The 20,610-nt window shown below is 46.3% G+C and overlaps 1 protein-coding gene across 1 annotated transcript; it reads left to right on the top strand.

Moving 5' to 3' along the window:
* The first annotated feature begins 2,732 nt into the window (after nt 1-2,732).
* LOC115089173 (cathepsin E-like) lies at nt 2,733-20,123 on the top strand. The gene is made up of 9 exons (XM_029597205.1): nt 2,733-2,801; nt 2,918-3,095; nt 12,173-12,290; nt 12,955-13,073; nt 13,753-13,952; nt 14,590-14,715; nt 16,582-16,726; nt 19,095-19,193; nt 19,279-20,123. The coding sequence occupies exons 1-9, from the start codon at nt 2,746-2,748 to the stop codon at nt 19,480-19,482; spliced, it is 1,245 nt and encodes a 414-aa protein (XP_029453065.1). The 5' UTR covers nt 2,733-2,745; the 3' UTR covers nt 19,483-20,123.
* The last annotated feature ends 487 nt before the right edge of the window (nt 20,124-20,610 follow it).

The raw sequence follows: 20,610 nt of genomic DNA, 5'->3' as shown, positions 1-20,610 counted from the left end.
GGATTTGGGGGGGGGGGGAGGGGCAGGGGCATTCCAGCCAGGGCCAACATTTACCTACATAAATCCTGATTTTAAAACCGGCTGCCGCAGCGCATGCAGGGCTGTTACCTGCACAGTTTACTTCTGCTCTTTATCAAGTGTGAGTCGGAAAAAAACTTATTATAGCCAAAAACTGCTAGGGCCCAAGGTCTGGGAAAGGGGGGGGGGGGGGGTGGTGCAGGCTGAAGAACCAGAGACAGACTGGGCAAACTGGTTATTTCCTTCGTGCGCCCGTGTTTTAAATTGTGCTTATTTGCGCGTGAAAAAATCGACAAGTCCTAAGGAAAGCTACACAAATGTTTCCTCGCGTAATTATGAGCACACGTTCACACGTTAAAGTATTTTGTGCTATTTGTGAACGTGGGCGGACTATTTAAAATTCCCTGTGTATGCGGGCACGTGTGTGTGCTTGTTTTAAACTTACCGACTTACGGGCCAATACAGTACAGTGTGCTCCGACGGAGCGCACTGTTAACCCGCCATTGGATGCACGTTTTCGACACGCTAGCTTTACCCCTTATTCAGTAAGGGGCCGAAAACGCATGTCCAATCCCCCGAACCTAATAGCGCCCGCAACATGCATATGCATGTTGATGGCCCTATTAGGTATTCCCGCGCAATTCAGACAACAAAATGTGCAGCCAAGTCACACATTTTGCTTTCAGAAATTAGCGCCTACCCAAAGGTAGGCGCTAATTTCTTCGGGCACCGGGAAAGTGCACAGAAAAGCAGTAAAAACTGCTTTTCTGTGCACCCTCCGACTTAATATCATGGCGTTAAGTCGGAGGACCCAAAGGGTAAAAAAAGTAAAAAAAAAAAAAAAAAAAGTCTGCCCGCAGCTGTCGGGTCAAACCAGATGCTCAATTTTGCCAGCATCCAGTTTTCGAGCCCGTTGCTGTCAGTGGGCTCAAGAACCGACGCCAGCAAAATTGAGCGTCGGCTGTCAAACCCACTGACAGCCTCCGCTCCGGTCCAAAAGGAGGCGCTAGGGACACACTAATGTCCCTGGCACCTCCTTTTGCCTGTTTTTACCACCGAGCCTCATTTGAATAGAGAATCGTGCGCACAGGAGAGCGGACTATACTGTATCGGCCCGTTACATTGTAAGCCCTCTGGGGAAATGGAATATACCTGAATATAAGCTGCTTTCAAGTGTCCTGAAAGGTGAATTATAAAAAAAAAAAAAAAACCCCATAAATTTTGAAAACTGTCTGGTAGTTATGATACATAGATCTCGTCCAAGATGTGAATATTAGTGTATTAGCTACATCTGTGCCTCTCTACCTACTGAGTGCCAAACATAGGGACATTGACTAAAAGTTCCCTTTCTTTATTCTTCGGTCAGCATTGCCTTCCTGTGGTTTCCAAATAGAGCTGGGCCAAACATGCAGATTAAAACTCAGGATCAGATTGACTGGAAGGCGGTTCTAAAAGGTCAGACCAGTAAAGCACAGCACCCCTCCTGAATGACAGACGGACTGAAAGCTTTCCCCATCTCATTCCTTATGCATTAATGGTGGATCCTCTTCCTAAATGCATGGAGAGGTTCCATCAACTGATGGATACTGTATGTCCCTGAACTTGTACATTCCTGGTGGAACCTGGGCACTAGTGAAGGAAACTCTTCACTATTTGTACTGCAGTGCAAACTGCAGTTGTCCATTAGTGGTGTACCTTGTGCATCAGTAATAAAATAACCCCTGTGCATTAGCGCTGGAAGGTGCATATCAGCTGCATTAGCGCTGGAGCTGGCATAGGAGTGGCAGAAGCTGTGCAGTATTTATTTAAAATTTTTTAAAATTTTATTTAGTTAATAATTGTCAAATTATACTCTGTATTTACTTTAAGAATGATGCATTTACTTTGAGAATGATGTTAGCTCAATATTGTTACTTGTCACTTTGTTCCATGTAATGCTCTCATGCAAAGTTTTTTGTTCTCTGGAAACCGGTGTGATTTGTAATTTCTACAAGAATGTCGGTATATAAAAAACCAAAATAAATAAATAAAAACATGCCATTCCAACATTCATGCTAGGCTGCAGTAAAAGTGTGCATAAAACAAGATTAAATATTAGCGAAGAACATCAGCTGCCTATCAATTATAATCAACAAAATTCTAAAAAAAAAAAAGGTTAAACATCAAATATCCAAAATGTATAGCTTACCATATGAAGCACATTATGGGCCCTGGCGCTGTACCAGTTACGCTTGTCTAGCACCTCTCTAATAAAAGTAGGGTCAGTGTGGTGAGGCACCGGATCAGACAGGCACTGGTGCACAAGAGAAACCTCCACTATTGCTGTTTGTTTAGCTCTGGCCCCAGCAGACTTGGTGGTAGCAATGATGCAGTATCGGGGTTAAATCCTGTACCATAGTGGCCTGCTGGCAATCTTCAACTATAGGGCCTGGGTTCTTCAACATTTCCCGGAAATATTCCGAATGGGCCAGGTTTTTTTTGGGTTTTTTTTTTTTTTAAACTCCCCCCCTCTCCTGGTTATCCTTGGTCTAGAAGTGGTTTGTCATGCTTTGGGCACATCAGTATTTGCAGAGCAGAAATTTCGGATGAACACTGCCAAAACCAATGACCTGCGAGCATTGATTGACCCAAATGAAGGCACCCGGTGACCCAGTGAAGCATTAAAAAGAAGCGCCAGTTGTTGTGTTTTTTTTTCATAAAAGCATTCACTGCAGAGCACCTGCAACAATGAAGCTGCTGCTCGCCACCCTCCTTTACATCCATTTTGCCCAATCAATTGAAAGGTAAGGCAATGTTTCAGGGGTGATATTAAAGCCCTTTTCATGGTTACTGCCGAAGGCTCCCGGAGTTTGGAGAGGGCAGCGATGTAATATGACAGTGCGATGGCTTCTCTCCCCAGAATCCCGCTGGTGCGATTTAAGACCATCCAAAGGCAGCTGCGAGAAGCTGAAAAGCTGGAAGAGTTTTGGCAGCTCCACCGGCCAGACGTTTTTGCTCAGAAGTATCAACAGTGCTTCCCGGAAGATATTTTCAGTAAGGCAGAGCCAGCTTTGGAAAAACTGTATGATTACATGAATGTAAGTAGAGTGACCTAGGACAGCCGCATTCCTGCACGTGTCTGCGGTTTTATTCTGCATGCTGGGCATCTCCTGCTAAGCGTCAGATGGGGATTTGTATAAAGGCATCATGCAACGGGCAGAGGTCGGACATGTGCGCATTCTCTCCCTTGCTTCTGCTGCTTCGTGCAACCTCGTTTGCATGAGGAATAAAGCTTCAGACAGAACATTATTCCTTTGCAGTTTGCCCGATACTCCCAGACGGGAGCACGGCCAAGACCAGAATGTTCCGAGCGCAGCGCGGATATTCAGAACAGAACTGCACCCCCGCCCCAACAGCACTGGCAGCTCTGGCACTCTCCTGTGGGGCACGGGCACAGTGGCAACCGGAGCCACTGCAACTAGAGCCACAGTGGCTCTGGTTGCAGTGGCTCTAGCATCCACCCCACCCCCTTTTTCAGTATTCTCATCTCTTGCCCCCTCCACTCCTTGCCCTGCATCCCCCTTCTTTCTCCTCCTCCACTCCTTCTCTCTGGCTCTCCACTTCCCTCTGCCCAGTGGAAGCCCCTTCTCCCCCTCCCTTTTTGCCCCCTTAGATGTTTTCGGAGAATGTTGCTCACGTCATAAGAATTTAAGGGACGATACTGGTTGCTTTCAGCATCCTTGCAATCAGCACCAGCGTTTGAAGGTTGGGTTGTAGAGGATTCCTGTCGCCCTGTCTGATCAGGAATGGGAATAGACTGTGTGTAATCTTACCGTACGTTGAACAGCTAGGCATTACAACCATAGAAACCAAACTGGGGGAGGCCAAAACAGGGCTGTCCTCACAATTGTGCCACTGTCTCTTCATAACGTCTGCAGTACTTTGGTTATAACTGGAACTATGGAAAAGCATAAAGCAGTCCCTGATTGCACAGAATGAAGAAATTGTCTCCACTGGCATTCTGGAGCAATATTTGGAAGCCGTGTTTCAAGGTGTCATAAATAGATCTATGGTCAGAGTGCGCCACTGCTGGAAAAGTTCCCAGGTTACTCAATTGTCTAATGACCATTCATGTGGCAGTAACTGGCAACTTAACTTGTCTGCTACTGATTTTCTCTCTGTGAAAGAGACCAAGAGACAGAATACTTAGGTATTCTGTAGGAAATTGCCCATTTCCAAATTTTATAGGTTTCCTGTCAAAGGTTGAAGGAGCCTATCCTTCCCTATTTATTGATATAGAACATGGCTACATGATTGCCTTTTTAAATCAAGACTACTTTTTTCTGTATCCAGGGACTGAATATTTTGAGGGCTGAAAATTGCTCTCAGTTCTAGGTGGTTCGTGTGAAGCCCATTTTTCTGTTGGCAATTAGCTCTCTTGAGTACATGAATGGTTGAAATGAGTTTCCCTATCCTTGTTGTTTCCTGAAGCTGAGGTTGGTGGAATAACTGAATTTGAAATAGCTTGGAAGTAAGTGACTGGATAAGAGAAGTGCAGATTTGCAAGTTGTGAGACAATAGTTGGAGATGTTGGTTTCACTGGAGTTTTAGAAGACATTGAGCCAGTTTCATGGCAAGTCATACAAAGAGCTGGTGAGGACAAGAATAGTGGGTGAATTTAAAAGGACTTGAGGCTGGTAATGGAGAAAGGGATAAGCTATGTTAACTTTAGTTCCCTCTACGTACCAGGATCAGTCCAGACTGCTGGGTTATGCCTCCCCTCCAGCAGATGGAGTCAGAGAAAAGCTGAAAAGGCACCTCCCATATAACCCGGGGTGCCACCTGCGATCCCTCAGTATTTCTCTGTCTCCAGCAGATTGAGAGGCATAACCTGCGGTCCTGATCATCTCTAAATTGGGAGGGTTCCTCGTCCAGGTTTGGTTTAAACTTAAGGGAGAATCCTCTGACTAGATCAATTCTTAAAAAAAAAAAAAAAAAAAGACACAGACAGGCAAGGCAGGGCATTGCCCTACAGCCTTTTCCCGGAGAAACTTCTTGTCCCCTACTCGGTGAGCTATCAGGGGGAGGATTTACCGGTGGGCCGGTCACTCTCCCCCTCCTACAGAGAAGCAGCATACCTCTGTGGCACAGCTACTCCAGAGAAGTATCTAATTCCTCTGATGGTCCAGTGTCCTGGTGTTTCAAGGAGGTTGTTCCCCTGAGCTTAGAAAGCTTATTAAAGTTAATTAAAAAAAAAAAAAAAGACAATTTTTTTGTTAGAGAGAGAGGGTTTTTTATTACTATTATTTCAACAAACCTTTTGCGGCCCTCGCCTGTCTTGATCTCCCGGGTCTCCGGAAGGGGTGGCCTGTCACCCGACTGAGTTCGCGCACTTTTATCATGCTGCTGGGAGCCGTTTGCTCGGCATGTGGGGAGCCGGGGTACCGGCTCTCCAGCGAAGGCCTCTGCTTCCGGTGTATCCCTGGGGGCGAGGGGCTTTCGCAGCGGCCGATTTCGGGCAGGGGAACAGCCCTGCCGCGTCAGAGGGGACATCGAAGCAAGCCGCCTCCTCGGAGGCAGAGGCCCGGCACGCTCCCGATTGGCACGGGGGCGGCGGCCATCTTACCTCATTCAAATCCCGCGCATCTTGCCCCATTCAGATCGCGATGCAGATTCAATAGGGGAGGGAGGAGCTTCCTCCTCTGTCCCCGCCGGCACTCAGCCCTCAAAGGCCAAGCGATTTTCAGCAGGACTCGGGCCCACCCCCGTTTCTATCAAGGGGGGGGGGCCTTAAAGAGACCTCACCCATTTTCTTCCCAGTTTGTATTGCTTCTACATAAAGCTTATGTAGAAGCTGAAACTGACTGGAAAAATCGGTCTTCTGCCCAAGCTAAGTGTTTTAAGGTCACAGCAGACCAGGAGAGCCCTGGGTCGAGGGTACTTAGCACGGTCCAGGGTGATGGATCTTCCATCCCTGCCCCATCTGCAAACCCCATGACTCAGGACTCCTCCACTCATGATGTGGGTGATGATGGCACAGGACCTTCCTCCAGAGGAAGCTGAGCAGACGAACCACATGGAATCTGCAGTGGCATATACGGCTGATGCCTTGTATGATCTCCTCCGCACCTCGGCCCGCATTATGGCTTCAGCAGTTTCCGCAAGGCGACTACTATGGCTACGTAACTGGTCGGCGGATGCCTCCTCTAAGTCACAGTTGGGTTACTTTCCTTTTCGGGGCAAGCTTTTATTCGGAGATGAGCTAGAGCAGCTGGTTCGCTCCTTGGGGGAGAACAAAGTTTACAAGCTACCGGAGGACAAGCCCAGATCATTTCGTTCACTCGGCACATTTTGGGGCCGTTTTCGAGGACAACGCCGTTTCTGCTCAGATAGGGGCTCTTCCTCCTACGTCCCTCAGCAGCTGCCCACAAGGTCTCAAGCATGGGTGCATTCCTTTCGTGGCAGGCGGCCTCAGCGCGCTGGAACCTCTCATGTCTTTGCCAACAACAAAGCATCCCAATGAAGGGACGCTGGCCCATCCTTCAGTTCTGGAGATTGGGGGGCGACTCTTCCACTTTCAAGAGGAATGGGCCAAGATAACCTCAGACCAGTGGGTTCCCGACATTATAAATCATGGCTATGCTTTGGATTTTGCATGACCCCTTCGCGATCTGTTTCTAGTATCGCCCAGCGGGTCTCAGACAAAGCAGCAAGTGGTTTGGCCAACACTGTCTCGATTGCAGGCTCTGGGAGCCATTGTTCCGGTTCCCGCAGCCGAGCGTCGGACCGGTCGCTACTCCATTTACTTTATCGTTCCCAAGAAGGAGGGCTCATTCCGCCCGATATTGGATTTGAAGCAGGTCAACAAGGCGTTGCGAATCCCTCGATTTCGAATGGAGACATTGAGATCCGTCATTGCGGCTGTCCACAAAGGCGAGTTTTTGGCTTCTTTGGATCTAAAAGAGGCTTATCTCTACATAGGGATCCAGGAATATCATCAGAGATTTCTACAGTTCTTGATCATGGGGCAGCATTTCCAGTTTTCTGCCCTACCCTTCGGGCTGGCGACAGCTCCGAAGTTCTTCACCAAGGTGATGGTGGTGGTAGCAGCGAGCCTTCGGAGAGAGGGCATATTGGTACATCCCTACTTGGACGACTGGCTCATCTGAGCGACGTCGAAAGTGCTCAGCAAGAACACGATACAATCAGTTTTGAGTCGTCTGAGTTTCCTAGGCTGGGTTGTCAACTATACCAAGAGCCAACTGGTTCCGTCCCAGGTGTTGGAATTTCTGGGAGCACGGTTCGACACCGATATGGGCAAGGTTTCCCTACCACTGGTGAGGATGGAGTGGCTAATGTCTCAGGTTCGGCGCCTGTTAGCTCTTCCCTTACCCGTGGTGTAGGACTATTTGCAGGTTCTTGGTTTTATGGCATCTACCCTGGAGTTGGTCCCTTGGGCCTTTGCTCATATGTGGCCTTTGCAGAGGGTACTACTTTCTCGTTGGGACCCCAAGTTGGCAGAGTTCCAGCTGCCATTACCGCTCCTCGAACCGGCCAGGTCCAGTCTGGATTGGTGGTTGATTCTGGATCACTTGCTTTGAGGCGTGGACCTGGAGCCCCCTCAATGGATAATCGTGACGAAGGATGCCAGCCTGACAGGTTGGGGGGCAGTCTGTCAGTCGCGGTCAGCGCAGGGTTTTTGGACGCTGCCACAGACCACGTGGTCCATCAACCGCTTAGAAACCAGGGCGGTTCGCTTGGCGCTGCGCCAATTTCTTCCACTGATTCACCACCAGGCGGTACGGGTCCTATCCGACAATGCAACCACCGTGGCTTACATAAACCAACAAGGGGGCACAAAAAGTCAGCTAGTAGCCTCCGAAGTGGACATGTTGATGGACTGGGCAGAACGCCATCTGTCTCGCATAGCGGCATCCCATATAGCCGGAGTCAACAATGTACAGGCGGACTTCCTCAGCTGGCAGAAGCTAGATCCCGGAGAATGGGAACTATCAAACGAGGAACTGCGGCTCATCAACAGCTGGTGGGGGACTCCCCGGTTAGACTTGATGGCAACTCGTTTGAATGCAAAAGCATCTCGTTTCTTCAGTCGCAGAAGGGAGCAAGGCTCAGAAGAAGTGGACGCTCTGGTTCTTCCTTGGCCTCCACATATTCTCCTTTACGTGTTTTCTCCATGGCCGCTGGTGGGGAAGGTTTTGTGCCAGATCGAATACCACTAGGGACAGGTTGTTCTGGTGGCTCCGGAGTAGCCAAGAAGGCCGTGGTTCGCAGATCTGATCAATCTGGTGGTGGACGGTCCCCTATGCCTCAGCTATCTACCACACCCCCTCTGACAGGGCCCGGTGGTAGACTAGCAGAGTGATCCTTAAGATTTATTGTTCCTTTCATCTCTTCTCCAAAGAGATTATATCCTGTACATGGAATGTCAGCAAGTTCTGAAGCTTAAAGCCAAGGCAATCTTCTGGCTCCAATTACTATAGCTGATGTCCTGGAAGATGTCGTAAGCTTCAAGGGCTGATCTGCTGTGTGCAGAGTTGATATATGTAGGGAGCCCCCCAAATATGGTGAACTTTTTTCAAGTTTGGTAGTCTTCTAAGAGGCTCTGAGTGGGCAAACCTGGGGGTTCTCATGTTAACCATGTTTGAATAAAGTTTTATAAATGTATTGTGTAGTACTACAAAAAGACCACTAGATGGCATTTTAGAGGTCTGCGCATTATATGTAATAGATGATGTCTTGGTTGGGAAAAGAGTGTACATGTTCCCTTCCAGACTTTGGGCTGTTATGATTGGGTAATCACAGTTCAGTGGGAACCTTTGGTGGTTTTTTGCCTTTTTCAGAGCAGACTGTGACCGGCTGGGGGGGCTCAGGGACCCTTAAGTTAGAATAGTGCCCTGTAGAAGCTGATCTCCCCTCAAGGAATGGTGTGAAGTGGGTGTCTTCCTCCTCCCAAAAAGGTGAAGGAGAGACGTAACCAGGAGAGGAAGGAAAGAGGAAGTGTGCCAGGAGTTCAGGAGAGGGGCGAGTCCGAGACGAGTGCCCCGGAGAATTCCTTGATGTGCAGTGGGTCCGGAGGACGTGCACCAAGGGGAGGGTGGGAATACAGACGTGTGAGTAACCATGCAACTGGGAGTTGCATTTCATCCCCATTTAACTGGTTTCGGAGTGTGGTACTATTTAAGAAGCTGTGAGAGGGTAGGCTGCCTGTCCAGGTTGGTCCATGGAAAAGAAATAGTGTGAGGGACAAGTACTGAAGAGGAGGAATGTACCATTATGTTCCTAGGGAAATTGGGATGTTATGGGAACCCATGAATTTCTGTATTGTGTTATCCAGAACGTAATCTGCTCCACATCCTTGAAAATCTATAAGCCTACTAGGCTCCTGCGCTCTATGGATCACGGCCTCCTTGAAGCCCCATCCATAAAGCATGCCTGTTTATGTATTGCAAGAGAACGAGCATGTTCTGTGGCTATGCCCCACCTCTGGAATTCGCTGATACATGATCTGCAGCTGGAGGCTGTTCCAAGATGTTCAAGAGTCTTATAAAGACATTTTTATTTAAACAAGCCTGTTACTGAAACTTCTTAACTTTTATGAGTTTTTAAACACACTCCTTTATAAGGGCTTTTATTTTATGTATTGGATACTAGCTGATAGTTTGTGTACAGTTTTTAGATGTGCTGTGCATTTTATATCTTTTCTCTACTTTCAACTACTATGTACGAATTATGTATGCTGCTTAGTGCCTTGTGTGTAAGCAGGTTATAAATAAATGAAATGTAAATAGTTGCTGGCTGGTTCATCCAGAAAAATAAAGTTAAGTGTTTGGAATTTGAAACTCTGTGTCTTCCGCGCTTTACTTAGCCAGCCCAGAGGTGAAGCACGGGCTCGAAGTTTATGGAGGGGAGTGGATGGTTCTCCTCCCTGTCCAGTCAGTACAAGAGGAGAATGGAGTCCTCCACTACTCCTGCTGTTACCATTAAGGTCCACTTCACCATCTGCACGACCAAACTTTAGAACCCACCACACAAATTTGGAAGGGAAGACCCTTAAACCCTAGGGAAACCCCATTCCATCATTATATCCCCTCGGGGGGTTACATATAAAACAATGTTTGCAATCTGCTGGAAGTTATTGAGGCTTATCCTGTAGTTTTTCTGCTATGGCCAGAATATAAATTTTTTAAATAGTTTTTGTAAGCAAGAATACATAGACTGCACCAGGTACAAGTGATGTGTAGCTATTCTAGACCTTAACATAGATGAATGGAAAACTTTGCTGTGCTATTCAATAAGGCAGGGTATTAGAATTAATTTAAATATTTTTGCTTTTTTTTTTTTTTAAGCCAACTCTGCCACTGCTGACTGATGAGGTAGTTGAACCCTTTGTTGGCCTGGACAAGCCTGAACCTTATTTGATGTCCATTTTTTTTTTTAAACTGGTAGTGTTGACTAAAGTGTCAGCCACGCTCTTGTCTGAAGTCCCATTGGTACTGCAATAACTTGCTTAGGAGAGTCAAACTTTAATAGATCAAATATGTCTTCTCTAGATTACACCCTGCTGGTTTAGTGGGAAAAGAATCTCTGGCTATCTTTGGAACAAAAGCTGGATATGCAATTTTGTGAGAAGAGGCATCTGATGGAACGAGGTCTTCAACGAGTAGATGTGAATCGGTTATTTACACTTTTGGATAATAGAAGGACTAGGGGGCATTCCATGAAGTTAGCAAGTAGCACATTTAAGACTAATCAGAGAAAATTCTTTTTCACTCAATGCACAATTAAGCTCTGGAATTTGTTGCCAGAGGATGTGGTTGGTGCAGTTAGTGTAGCTGGGTTCAAAAAAGGTTTGGATAAGTTCTTGGAGGAGAAGTCCATTAACAGCTATTAATCAAGTTTACTTGGGGAATAGCCACTGCTATTAATTGCATCAGTAGCATGGGATCTTCTTAGTGTTTGGGTACTTGCCAGGTTCTTGTGGCCTGGTTTGGCCTCTGTTGGAAACAGAATGCTGGACTTGATGGACCCTTGGTCTGACTCAGCATGGCAATTTCTTATGTTCTTATGACCAGGAGAACCATCTCTGGAATGGAAAAGTGGAAAAATATACGATTCACAGGAGGTTTCTGAATTGTATAATATTATTGGAGGTTACTCTAATGTTGTCTTCTCTCTAGTGCAGGGCTTCCCAAACCTGTCCTGGGGACCCCACGGCCAGTTGAATTTTCAGGATATCCACAATGAATATGCATGAGATACATTTGCATACCTAAGGGAAAAAAATGATAAGCAGCTTTGATAGAGAGAGAGCAAAAATGACAGAACATAAGAAATTGCCATGCTAGGTCAGACCAAGGGTCCATCAAGCCCAGCATCCCGTTTCCAACAGAGAAAATTCAGACAGCTGTGGCAATGCGGGATCCTGTACGTGCTCAGAAAATCCTCCTCTGTTCTGAACTCTAAGAGCTTTCCCATCTCGGTGATGATGAGGGACGTCACCCAGCTTGTGTGGCTGATCTTTGGCCTACGTATCCCTGGAGAAAACTGACTGACCATGTGAACTGATTAGAAACACATCATTCCAGATTTCGGTATTTCTCTCTTTCCAGTGTGCATGTGTCTACCTAATTTTCTTTTACCTTAGAATGACTTTTTGTGGATCTTTAACCTTAAACATCATTCTTTCTTAGATAAACTATTCTAGACTATCTATTTCTCTGATTTAGAGACAGTGTGTATGTATATCTCTCTGCACCTCCCTTCCATTCCCTTCTGATTGGCACCAAAATCTGAAAACTGGCCCTGTGGATTAACTTAAAAATCAAAACCAATGGAGGTCCTTGAGGACCCAGAGTGAAGATAAGTTTGTCCTGACCAACAACAAATGCAAAGGGTGGGGGGTGAACTCTGAAGGCATTTCTTTGCAATTATGTCCCACCAACAGTACTATAAAAGAGAGACAATGTACACCAAGATGTTCTACTTGTTTTTCCTAAATTTAAGTACACAGAGCAGGAGTGTGTTTGGATTTGGAGATGAGATTAGATTGGTTAGTACAGTACATTTCAGACCCCATGGGCTTACCTTAGCTGGTCAGGAGTGTTTTTTTTTTGCTTTGAACGTTAATGGGCCAACGCCTGCTCTTGTTTTCCAGGCTCAGTACTACGGGGTGGTCGGTGTTGGGACGCCCCCTCAGAACTTCACCGTGGTGTTTGACACTGGATCTTCCAACTTCTGGATCCCATCAGAGTATTGCGTCAGCGAAGCCTGCCGTAAGATGCAGCGTGTTGCTTAAGGATGTCCGCGGGTGGGGAGGGAGGGAGAGAGAGAGAGAGAGGAAGACGAAATTAAGAGGGTGCAGGGCAAAATGAATCTTAAAATTATGCAGCTGCGATTAGGAGATCAAGCAAAGCTGAAAGCTTGCAAATAATCCAAATGTATCTAAATACCACTTTCCTTCCTGATGCTTCCTGCTTCCTCTGCCAGCCTTTCTGATACCCTAGAGGCAAATGAACCAAACCCATAAGGTAACTGGTTCATATGGGGGGGGGGGGTGGGAATAGTCTGTTTTGTTTGTGCCCTGCTGTTGGGCTTCTTGAAGGCCGGAAAGGCAATAAACGCCTCCCACATGACAATTTGGGGGAAGGGCCCCTAGAGCAGAGAGGGGTCCATCTCAGGAGATTGGGAAGCTGCTACAAGTGGATTCCCCTTCTTCCTTGGACCCCCTGCATTACAGGGACGGCCTGGGCAGAATTTACACCCATCTGTCTTTCTCTCTCTTAAGCCTTGCTGCCCACTGTGCAGCCACCCTGCAGACAAGCCCCCGCCCCCAGGACTCATCCTGTGTACCCTGTGAGGGTTCCTGGTGATTTTATAAGAACCATTACGCTGCATTTTTTGTACAAAAGAGCTTGCATCTTCTTTCCTTGTGCCCAGGAGTACATGAAAGGTTCAAATCGTTTCTCTCCGACTCCTACCAGCATGCAGGTAGGGCCTTTGCCATACAGTACGGCACAGGGCAGATCCTGGGGATAGCTGGGAAAGACACCCTGCAGGTGAGTGAAAAAACTTTGTGCGCTCTTTGACCGCTGTTAGGGATCTGCTCTCTTCGGTAGGGGAACAGATGCGTTTCTAGAAGGGGCAAGATCTCCAAGGATCTCCCGCTTGCAGGAGCTCGATAACTTAAGTGGCAATTGGAAAAAGATTTAAAAAAAATAGATTTTGTTTGCTTTTTTGTTTCTAGCTCCTACTTTATATATATATATATAAAAAAAAAAAAAAAAAAAAGCTTTACACATCTTGCCTTCGACCTGTGACGCTGTGAATGGTTAAGCTTAAGTGGGTCACTTCAGTATAAGTTAAGTACTAGGTTTTAAGAATTTTTGCTTCTATAACTGAACCATGTTTGATCAGACTTACATCACGGGTGCTCTTTATTGTGTATGGGCTTTTTAAAAAAACGTATTTGCATGAAAAAAAAACCTGCTACATATAGGACCTTAGAAGATGTCGAGAGCTGCATTGGTATACGATTATAACCGGACCTTGTTTTACACTTGTGCCCTCCTTGGTGTAACATTAATAGGTCATTATAATACCATTATAACTACCTGAGAGATAATCACTGGCTCCTTTTACTTTTTGTGAGATCAGTGTGGTAGAACCTAGTTCTGTACATCTGAATGTCATATTGTTTCTTTCCATGACTACTTTTTTTTGCCAAACAACGAACAGATCAGCAACCTTACCATCACCAATCAGGACTTTGGGGAGTCTGTGCTGGAGCCAGGAATGACGTTTGCTCTTGCACGCTTTGATGGGGTGCTTGGCCTGGGATACCCGTCCTTAGCAGTTGCTGGTGCTTTTCCGGTATTTGACAGAATGCTAAGTCAGAATTTGGTGGAAGAGCCTGTGTTTTCCTTCCATTTAAAAAGGTTGGTGCTACTCTAAATCCTATGACCTTGAAAAGTTCTGGATTGACAGGACTGGCACATGGAGTCGTCCATTAAGCCACCGGCTGGTAAAAACAAGGGTCAACAAATGAGTTGTAGATGATACCTACAATCTGTTTCTTTCATATTCAAGTGAAAGAAGACTGCAGTTGTAATGACCTTCAAGGTCATCCGTCTGGAGCAAGGCTAGGGCACTTTTGCTGTTATTCCCTGTGGGGGGGTTGATGACAGACAATTTACACTGAATGGTGCTACAACTGCAGCAAACTGAGGCCAGGCCAACCAGCATGGAGGAGCAGCGTCAGCAGGGCTTTGGTACATTCTCAGATATACTGGGGGGCTGGCAGGTTGCCTATCATGAGCAGTAGGACAACTTGGTTACATTCCCTGGCACAGACCAAAAAGAATATGGCGTGACCTTTCGCAGGTGTTCTAGCTTGCACAGCGGACAGGTGGGAGATCTCCTTTGCGTGGCGTGGCCTATAAGGACAGTCATGACCAGAGCTGGAGCAGTGTGGGTAAACAAGTCAGACTGATCCATATCTACCAACATAGCCTGTCACTTTGTGCCTTTTCTGACTTTTGTTTTATATTCTCTTCTTTCTTCTTTAATTCCTAGAACTGAAGACAGTGATGATGATGGGGGAGAGCTGCTGTTCGGAGGTATAGACCATTCCCTTTACAAAGGTTCGATTCACTGGGTTCCAGTCACTGCGAAGGGCTACTGGCAAATCCAGCTGGACAGGTGGGTGCAGAGGCCTGCAGGCTCTTGGGGAGCAGCTTTACCTTCGCTAAGGATCTGTGCCGCTTCCTTTTATCATCCCTTTACAGATAGGGCTTTGCCTGGTTTTGTGAGGTTTCCTGCCTGTGAGGGTTCCTCTGTATCGGCCTTTGGTCAAAAATAAAAAAGATAAATAGACTCGTTCTATAGGGTTAGGGGGCAGACTGCTGCTAATTTAAAGGCAGAAACATGTGTGGCCCGTTGCTTCAGGTTTTCAGTTTCAGAGAGCTTTCAGCTTTATGATGCTTTCTCTTGTCCACTGCCCCATCCCTATTGGAAGAAACAGCCGGCCCGAAAGCTTTCAGCTTTATGATGCTTTCTCTTGTCCACTGCCCCATCCCTATTGGAAGAAACAGCCGGCCCGAAAACCATGCCTTGTTGACTATAGACTCTGTGTACCAGTGCCAAACAAGTCTGCAAACATTAGGAGCTTAATGAGACATTTGAAATGGAGACAAGCTCACTGAGGGCACAGGCAGAGTTGTCCTACGAGAGCCGGATCGTGCTGTGATGAGGTGAATACACTCCCAAGGGGGTTACTAGAGTCAGGCCATCTGCATTTTCAGTCCTAGATGGATAAACTTTTGGATCAGGACTTTTTGCAACCATAGCAAAACCCACCTAGTGCACAAAGGTCAGTGCAGAAAGTCTAGGCCAAGTTCACCTGAAATGCATTACACCAGGCAAACTTGAAATACAGTTTCTGGTTCTTCATATCATCTGCAATGATGCAGCCTGACCAAGCTGGCATAGATCTATCTGGTACCTTTGTGTGGTTTACTACTTATTATACAATTGAAATACACAGCAGAGGACAAGCCTAAATTTCTTAGAGGAGCCACCAGGACTGATTTTTTTTTTTTTTTTTTACTGAAAAAGTGATCAGTAGGCCCCATCACTCTTCATTTCCCACTTCCAGCTCAAATTTCCATGTAAGAAAAAAAAATCCTGTACTGCAGAACCGGGCCTGTTCTTACTAAGTCCATCGGCCACAGGTCTGAAGAGAGGGTGGCTTGCGGGAAAGCCAACTAATACCTGGAGATAATACCCTTATTCAATAGACAATACACATGGTTAATGCGACTCCAACATTGCTCTATGCTTCAACGGCAAGAGGAAATGTGGAAAAAAGGATTTGCATTCACAAAAAAGCGGGGATTAGCTTGCCTGTTACGACTGTTACTACCCCAAACCAAACAAGCCTGATACTTCACTTTCAATGCATATCCATATCCAGTGTACCTCTCTGCTTCAACGGCAGGGGGGGAATAATTTTATATACAGACAACAACCAACAAGGACTGAATTACAGTGAGTAAACAAATAAGCATGGGTGTAGCTTGCTTGTTATGACGGTTACTACCCCAAATCAATTAAGCCTGATACTTCATTTTCAATACATATCCAGAGTAGCGCTCTGCTTCAATGGCAGGGGGGATTGAAGAAAAGTGGATGTATATTCAGATAACAACCAAGGACTGAATTGCACAGGCTAGGTAAACAAGCGTGGGAATAGCTTATTGCGGCAGTTACTACCCCTAACCAAGTAAGCTAAATACTTCACTTAGAAGCAGTTCCAACCCTGCTCTCTACATTAATGGTGGGGGTGGAAGGGAAATAGAACCAAAGGTTACATTAATGGTGGGGGTGGAAGGGAAATAGAACCAAAAGGTTACTAAAGGCCAAGAGTAACAGATAAGTATGAGAGAGAAAAAAGATGAAAAAATAAAGTGTGAAAGCTTGCTGGGCAGACTGGATGGGCCATTTGGTCGTCTTCTGCCATCATTTCTATGTTTTACGATTTAGGAAGTACTCGTTGTTCCTTTGCAGTGTCAGTGTTGGAGGGAGGAACATCTTTTGCGCTAATGGTTGTCAGGCCATCGTGGATTCTGGTACATCTCTTATTACTGGACCTGCTGTACAGATAAGGAAACTGCAGGAGACCATCGGGGCCATGCCATCACGCTACGGAGAGGTAATTGCACTAAAAGTACATGGTAGACAGAGCCGGTGCTTCCATTAGCCTGACTAAGTGGTCCCCTGGAGCACAGGCACCATCCTGCCATCGGGCTGCTGTGCCAGAACCATTAGCACCAAAGAAGGGAGCACTGTACGGGAGCTGCCACCAGTAGTTAAACTGGGGAAAGGGGGTGCATGACCGTAGGTTCGCCTAGAGGGCCAAATACTCTTGCACCGGTCCTGATGAGAAATAAACAAACAGCCACGCAGATGAGTGAGAAAACAGGATAAGTGAGCAAACCCCACAACTGAATGGCACAGGGGAAGAGAGCTGTAAGGCTGAATCGGGAGAACTGCAGGTAGCATCCGGTTAGCGGGTGCAGTGCTCTGGTTTTTCCCTTCCTCCTCTCTCCATGTGGGAATGTGGCATAGCTCGTGAGCTGCCTTCACCATAAGGTATCTTTATATTGATCTATCTATATCTAACTTAAGCCTTCAGCTTTAAAAGCTAGCTAGAGTTTTAAGAAACTGGCTCAAAGTTCCATTTTTCTCTATCACAAGATGAATCGTTTGAAATCTGCCTGGGATTGCCGGCCCTCTTGTCATTGCTCAGCTCAGGCCCCCTTTTGCTCTGTGGTTGTATTCACGTGCTGCCCCCTTATGGTGGAATTATGTAACTATTGTATGAGGAAAAAGTTGTACAGTACAACCATGTAATTGTGCCCAAAGATGAAGCCAGTCTGATACCTCCAGAATGCTACAAGAAAGTAGCCTTATAATCAAGGTTAGGTGAACTAGGTAGTCACTTCTTAAGAGTGGCAGCAATAAAAATACTCCATCACTGCAGTGTCGTCTTTTCAAGCTCTAGGACTCTCTCCCTGCCTCTGCGTCCAGGCTCTGAGACTTTCTCCTCCTCTCCTAGGCTTCGGGAGGCAGGATGTGGGCGTTGCAGCCTGATCCCCAGAGATTAGTTAATGCTGCTGGTGCTGGTGTTTTCTGTCCATTGCAGCAGAAGCAGGCTTGGGGCTTAGGCCTAAAGGGAGTGTGGGGATGGTGGCAGCTGCACGTGATGGGTGCCTAGAGCAGCGGTGACAGCTGCCCTGACCCCCTCTTCCCCCTGCTCACTGGCAGTGACATGGAGCTGCTAGTAGCGCTGAAGGAGGTGCGGTGTGACGTGGCCTGGCCTCCTTCCCACGGGACACTTAGCAGCAGCAGCAGAAGCTACCGTCTGCCCCAGGCTGTGCAAGCAGCGAGTCAGCACCGGAGACTGGGGAGTGGGGCAGAAGAAGGAACCAGCCGCCCCCATAGGTGGTGGTGGGGGGGGGGGGGGTGTGAGAGAAGAAGGGGCAAATCCTCAGGCTCTTGCAAAGCTTGCTGCTGGGCCTCGAGCATGCCCGCAGACGATTTCAGGAAGGTTTGGGCAGGGTGCTTAATCCCCTTGCAGCTGCCCTGCGTATAATAATGTCGGAGCTGCCCAGTTTCTTAGTGAGGACTTTTGCCAGCTCATGTCCACTCACTGAGACTCTTGTTTATCATACATAATTGGACAAGGTGCTCCTAGGAGGCCCCCACAGCCAGGATGCAATAGCATTTCTAATTAAATCCATAAAATGTCTTTTTTTCTTTTTCTTTTAATTCTTTTTAGTTCCAGAGCTTCTCTTATTACTTGCGGTGTAGGTACTTAAAAACAATTTTAAAAATTGGCGCGAATTATGTATTGAACACAACTGGCTGTTTTTTCTTGGGTCATTCTGATGTACTAAATATTTTCTCCCATTTTGTGTCATAAAATGTAATGTCTGCAGCTTGGAATGCAAGACTAGTTTCTTGTGACCGGCACATTAGAAGAGAACTGTATAAAGGGGCAGAGAAGGCTCCAGTCCCGGTGTGCTTTTCTGCTACATTCTTCCCCAAACTCCCCACCAGCAACCCGGCTGCACCCTTCACGTTCCCCTTTGGTCCATTCAGCTGCCTCGCTGGCGTGAATACAACAGCTCGCCCCCATCCTAGCCCCGTTCAGTAACGGGAAGAGGCCGCAGAGCCGCCACACGAATGCAGGCAGGCCCAAGACATAAGACGGGTCAGTCTTTTCCTTTTGGAAAAGGGCGTCTGCGACATGGCACTTTTTGCTTTCAATGATACAGTTTTCGGATTGTCCACTCTGGGGCAAATTCCGTGGGTACTTATAGGCTTGTGGCCAGAAAAGGCAATCATCCTCGCTGATCATTTCAAATGTTGGTATTACTTCAGTCTATCCCACTTCAAAGAATAGCATTAGCAGTGTTTACAGCTAGGTTAAGTTTGCCCTAATTAAAAGACATTCATCTAATCCTCCAGTGCGGCTGATTTGGTTGAAATAAAACCTAACCATGTATCTTGTGCAGTATCTTTTAGACTGCAAGAAGCTGTCCAGGGTACCGAGTGTCACCTTCACCATTGGACGGAAAGAATACACGTTAACAGCAGAGCAGTTTGTAATAAAGGTATGCGGTGTGGTTTGTTTAAAAATTGTATGCCAAGGGGGAAAAAAATGTGTAATGATACATTAGTTGTCATGTGTAATTACAGGAAAGAATAAGAGAGACAGAAGTGTGCATCAGCGGTTTTCAAGCAATGGACTTCCTTACTGGCTCAGGACAGCTGTGGATCTTGGGAGATATTTTCATGTCCAAATATTACTGCATTTTTGATCGTGGGCATGACAGTGTTGGAATAGCAAAACTGCATCATCGAAAAGGCCCTGCAAGACGCCCTGAAGGTGTCCAGGCCTAGCATGGCCCTGATGCACAAATCCTAGGACCGAAGGCAGCCTATAGTGGCTGCAATTATAAATTCCTCTTTTAAATGTTCTCAGTTCCAACCAGGCTGTCAAGAATTCCATTTCTTAATTAGCTCCTAATTTACTCAGTGCAACCCCCCTCCCTATATCAGATTCAGATATTGTTTCCTTCCAGATTGTGTCAATGACAAAACACTTTATTTAATAAAGTCCTTAGATTAATTTAAAAAAAAAAATGTAGTGCAGGAAGAGTCCTAGTGTCTGTCTACAGCAGTGATTTTCAACCCCGTCTTCAGAGCACACCTAGGCAGTCATCTTTGCAGATATCTATCCACAATGAATATGCATCATGACAGATTTGCATGCACTGCCTCCATTGTATTCAAACATCTCATGGATATTCTGAAAGCCTGACTGGCTGGGTGGGCTCAGATTGAGAACCACAGCAAGAGTAGACTTTCTTTGTCCTCAGTGTAAAAGACTAATTGCTCTTTGCAGAGCTCAGTTTAGCCTCCGTGTCTTGTTATAATTTGACTATACTTCAGTCATGCATGACTTTACCTTCTGATGATTAAAATAAATTCTCTTGCTATTTGCACGTGCAATGCTGGAGTCACTTTCTGACCTCTTACTGAGTCTGCACTGGCTGATAAGAATTATGCAAAGCTTATTGTACATGAAATCGGGCGGCTCCTCCAGATTGTAGGCACAGCAGCTTCTCTCCATCATCTTCTCAGGCATATTGTTAAGTTGGTCCTATAAAAAGACATCACATCCTCAAGAAACCAGTCTCCTCCTCGAGTGCTGCTCTGTGCTGCTTTCTTACGTGAAGATACTTAAGTCTGGTTCACTGGGTGTTACGCACCCCCTACCTCAAAAGAAATAGGGCCACAGAGTAGCTAAAATATTTACCAATGTGCCCCAAGCTAACCTCAGCAATTGTGGTTCAGAAGTGTCTACCTGTCTAGTAAAAAAAAACCAAAAAAACCCCCGTTGAAACCAATTTTACTAGAAAATTATCTAGCCAAAACTCAGCTTAGGTCAAAAGGAACAGCTTATTTTATAGCCGTCTATTGTACGTTCCATGTAGCTTGCTTAGTCTCTCACAAATCCCCTTCATG

The sequence above is a fragment of the Rhinatrema bivittatum genome, chromosome 4 (genome assembly GCF_901001135.1).
Source record: "Rhinatrema bivittatum chromosome 4, aRhiBiv1.1, whole genome shotgun sequence".
NCBI lineage: Eukaryota > Metazoa > Chordata > Amphibia > Gymnophiona > Rhinatrematidae > Rhinatrema > Rhinatrema bivittatum.
This window is presented reverse-complemented; position numbering and strand designations above follow the sequence as displayed.

Bases quoted from the DNA above. Each gene is read 5' to 3' on its own strand.
- LOC115089173 (XM_029597205.1), top strand. From the start codon at position 2,746: ATGAAGCTGCTGCTCGCCACCCTCCTTTACATCCATTTTGCCCAATCA. The intron at 2,802-2,917 runs GTAAGGCAATGT...TTCTCTCCCCAG, and splicing joins TTTGCCCAATCAATTGAAAG to AATCCCGCTGGTGCGATTTA. The intron at 13,953-14,589 runs GTTGGTGCTACT...TTTAATTCCTAG, and splicing joins TTTTCCTTCCATTTAAAAAG to AACTGAAGACAGTGATGATG.